The sequence below is a fragment of the Buceros rhinoceros genome, unplaced genomic scaffold, assembly GCF_000710305.1.
Source record: "Buceros rhinoceros silvestris isolate BGI_N320 unplaced genomic scaffold, ASM71030v1 scaffold11532, whole genome shotgun sequence".
NCBI lineage: Eukaryota > Metazoa > Chordata > Aves > Bucerotiformes > Bucerotidae > Buceros > Buceros rhinoceros.
The window spans coordinates 29,893-32,889 of NW_010400733.1; the positions used below are offsets into that span (position 1 = coordinate 29,893).

At 51.8% G+C, this 2,997-nt stretch overlaps 1 protein-coding gene across 1 annotated transcript in view; it reads left to right on the forward strand.

The window, feature by feature from the left end:
• Positions 1-2,997, forward strand: part of LOC104489806 (TGF-beta receptor type-2-like) — a 12,620-nt gene that overhangs the window by 2,696 nt on the left and 6,927 nt on the right. The window contains exon 2 of the mRNA XM_010132011.1: positions 97-299. Coding sequence (XP_010130313.1) covers positions 97-299 — 203 coding nt within the window. The remainder of the gene's footprint in view (positions 1-96; positions 300-2,997) is intronic.

Here is a 2,997-nt window from a genome sequence, read left to right on the forward strand (position 1 = left end):
ACGAATGATCCTAAAGGCAGGTTTAAGATGACACCCAGGAGACACAAAGGCTGAGCTGCTACACTAACACCTTGTCGGTTCATTTGGGACGCGCAGGAGACAGGACAATGAGAGCATCAGGATCAGCACGCTCTGCCACAACCCCCACCGCCCCATCGAGAACCTCCTGGTCCCCAACTACAACACCTCGCGCTGCATCATGACCCACCAGCCCAGCGAGGACGCGACCGTCTACATCTGCGGCTGCGTGGAAGAGCAGGAGTGCAACGATAAACTCATCTTTGAAAACCACACCAACGGTGGGTACTTTTGGTAGTGTCATTTATGGGGGTAGAAGCTCCTGATGCTAATGGCAAATGACTTGTACTTCCAATAGAGCAGGAGATGCAATGCCCAAAGCAGCTTTTTCAGCATTTTCTTTAACCTCCCTGCACAAAAGCTAAGAAAATTTTGCACCCCAAAACCAAGCCCAGTATTTCATCTGGCTAAACCATCCCTCCCAGCAATGCCTCCAGCCTTGATCTGGAAACATTAGGTGATGGAAAATCCACTGTATCTCTTGGTATGCTGTGCCCTTCAACTCAGGGCAAATCAGCCAGGGAACCCAAAAGCTGATGTCACTCTGCCCGAGTCAATGCTCTAAAAGCTTTAGATAAACGGTGTCAGAGCAAATCCTGCCCACGGGAACTGCTGGCATCCACCACGGCTGCAACCCAACAAGGTGGCGGTGCTGGGGCACGGGGCTCAGCGGGCAGCAGCGCCTCCCCTGCTGCTCTCCTGGGGGTTTCTGTGGCAGTGTTTCTCTCGGCTCACACAGCTCGGGATGCTTCTGCAGATGGCTGGAGGTCCAACAGGAGCTGTAAATCCACCAGAGTGAAAACTCAAAGGTGGCAGCTCATTTCTGCACCTCAGGAGGGTCACATACTTTGGAAACGCTTCCAGACAGACCCCAAGCCTTTGGGGGCTTGTCCAAACGGACCAGGTTTATTCACGTGCCCATCAAGAACCTGATCCATAACAAAAGCAAAGTGAAACCCCTCTGATTTTCCATAATCACAGAGGAATGAGATGCTGAAAATGAGCCCAGGCACAACCTGCAAGTCAGCGGCACAGCTTCTCCCGCAACGCGAGGAGGAAAGAAAGAAAATCACATAAAATGCAAATTCTCAGAACAAACAAGTCACTTTTAACGAAGGCAAATGATGCTAAATTTGGCAGTTCTTCGCTGCTTCCCAAGCCAAACATAACAGGTACACACACTGCTAGGGAGGGAGAGTCAAACCCCGGAGCTGATGCTGGGATATGTAATTTCACACAAAAATGACAACTGGCTTGTTGGAAATGCCGCCCACACCGAAGGCTTCCACAAACAGCCTCCTCCTGCCAGGCGGCATGGAAAGCGCTGAAACTCCGAGCGGAGCTGTGCAGGCCTTAAACAATCATCTCCTCTTTGATTCTGGCCCCCAGGCTCAGAGCCCCCGATGTTTACGGTCTTTTCTTCTGGTTTGAGGGATCATCTGCATAATAGCCAACTTAATGGCTATTTCCAATGGTATACGCAACTGCTGAGCAGAGAAATATTTAACAGAGAGCAGCACTTCTCTGGTGGCTGAAGCAGGCAGATTTTTCCCCATTTCTTAAGCCCTGCTTTCAGGTCTGGGCTGCTGGGTGGCACTGCCCCAGCACCAGGGCTGCAGGAGACCCATCAGAGCTCAAAGACCACCCTAATGAAAGCCACGCAAGCAGGAGCCCAGTGAACACCTTGGGAAGAGGCTGGGTAGGGTTGAGCACGCAGAGTTCTCTCCACCCTCGCGCTGACTGAGCTTGGCTCTGGGGGTCCATCTGCCCTCAGCGGGGATGGAAAGACCCACCCAGCGACACTCGACACAGTGTGGGGTTACAGACCCACGGTTATCACCAGAGCAGCTGCGTTTGCCCGCCGTGCAAGGGGTCTACGCAGTGCTGCAACCCATCCGTATCAAAGGGCTTGCATGGGGAGGGAGCACCCTCCCAAAGGAATCCACTGAAGTTGTGTTAACTTCCCCTGTTGGGGCACACAACTCCCGTACAAAGAGCTTCTCCTTCCTCAGAGTTTCAAAGATGGGACCTTAAGCATCGGGTAAATCCATTAGAGCAGTAGGTGATATCCAGGCCTAACGCTTTCCAAAACAAACATATTCCTGGGTTAGTTATTGATTTATATCGGTTCAGGTTGATCTTGTGGTTTGAACCTGATGCCTATTTTAGAAACGCTTTCACAGCCTTGCAGAAATTAGCTGCAGCACATTTTCCTGAAATTTGCCAAGGAAAATAGCTAAACGCTCTGTTTTTCCAGAACCTGAATTATGATCTGCACACACTGAGGTCAAGCAGCGAGAGTTTTGCTTATGGAATGATTCTTATCCCTCTTCCCCTGGGTTATTACACTTGGCAGAAAAAACCTCTGAGTAAGATTTTACTTGAGTATCTCTACTGAAGTCAGCATGTTTATTCCAGGAACCGCGAACATCAAAGGATCAGACAATTGCATGTTGTGCGAGGGTTAGGGCTTTTTGTGTGCACGCACACACACGCGTACCCACCCCCGCACACCCCCCATGGTCTGAAGGCTGACGGGGCTTTAGAAGAAATAAAACAAAAGCAGCCAAGCCTGGTCGGGTGACAAGGGTCAGTGGTGTGACACAGCGAGGAAGGAGATGCCAACACTGGCAGACAGTGCTAAAAGTGCTCCTTTACGCTAATTATTGTGTGGAGCACCCCAGCACTTCCCTGGGCTCGAGGGTCCCGCTTGCTGCCCACCCCCTGCCCCAAGCATCCCTCCTGGCTCTCCATGCATCACAGGGGCCCAACAAAGCTCCAGCCCCAAACCCTCTCGATTTGTTCCAGTTGAGCCATGCCTCGGCTTTAACACCATTATTTCTGCCCTGGCTCATGAGCACAAGCAGCGCTTGGGAGCCAGAGAAGGGCAGCCGAGCCGTGCCGGCAGCAGCGGCACCC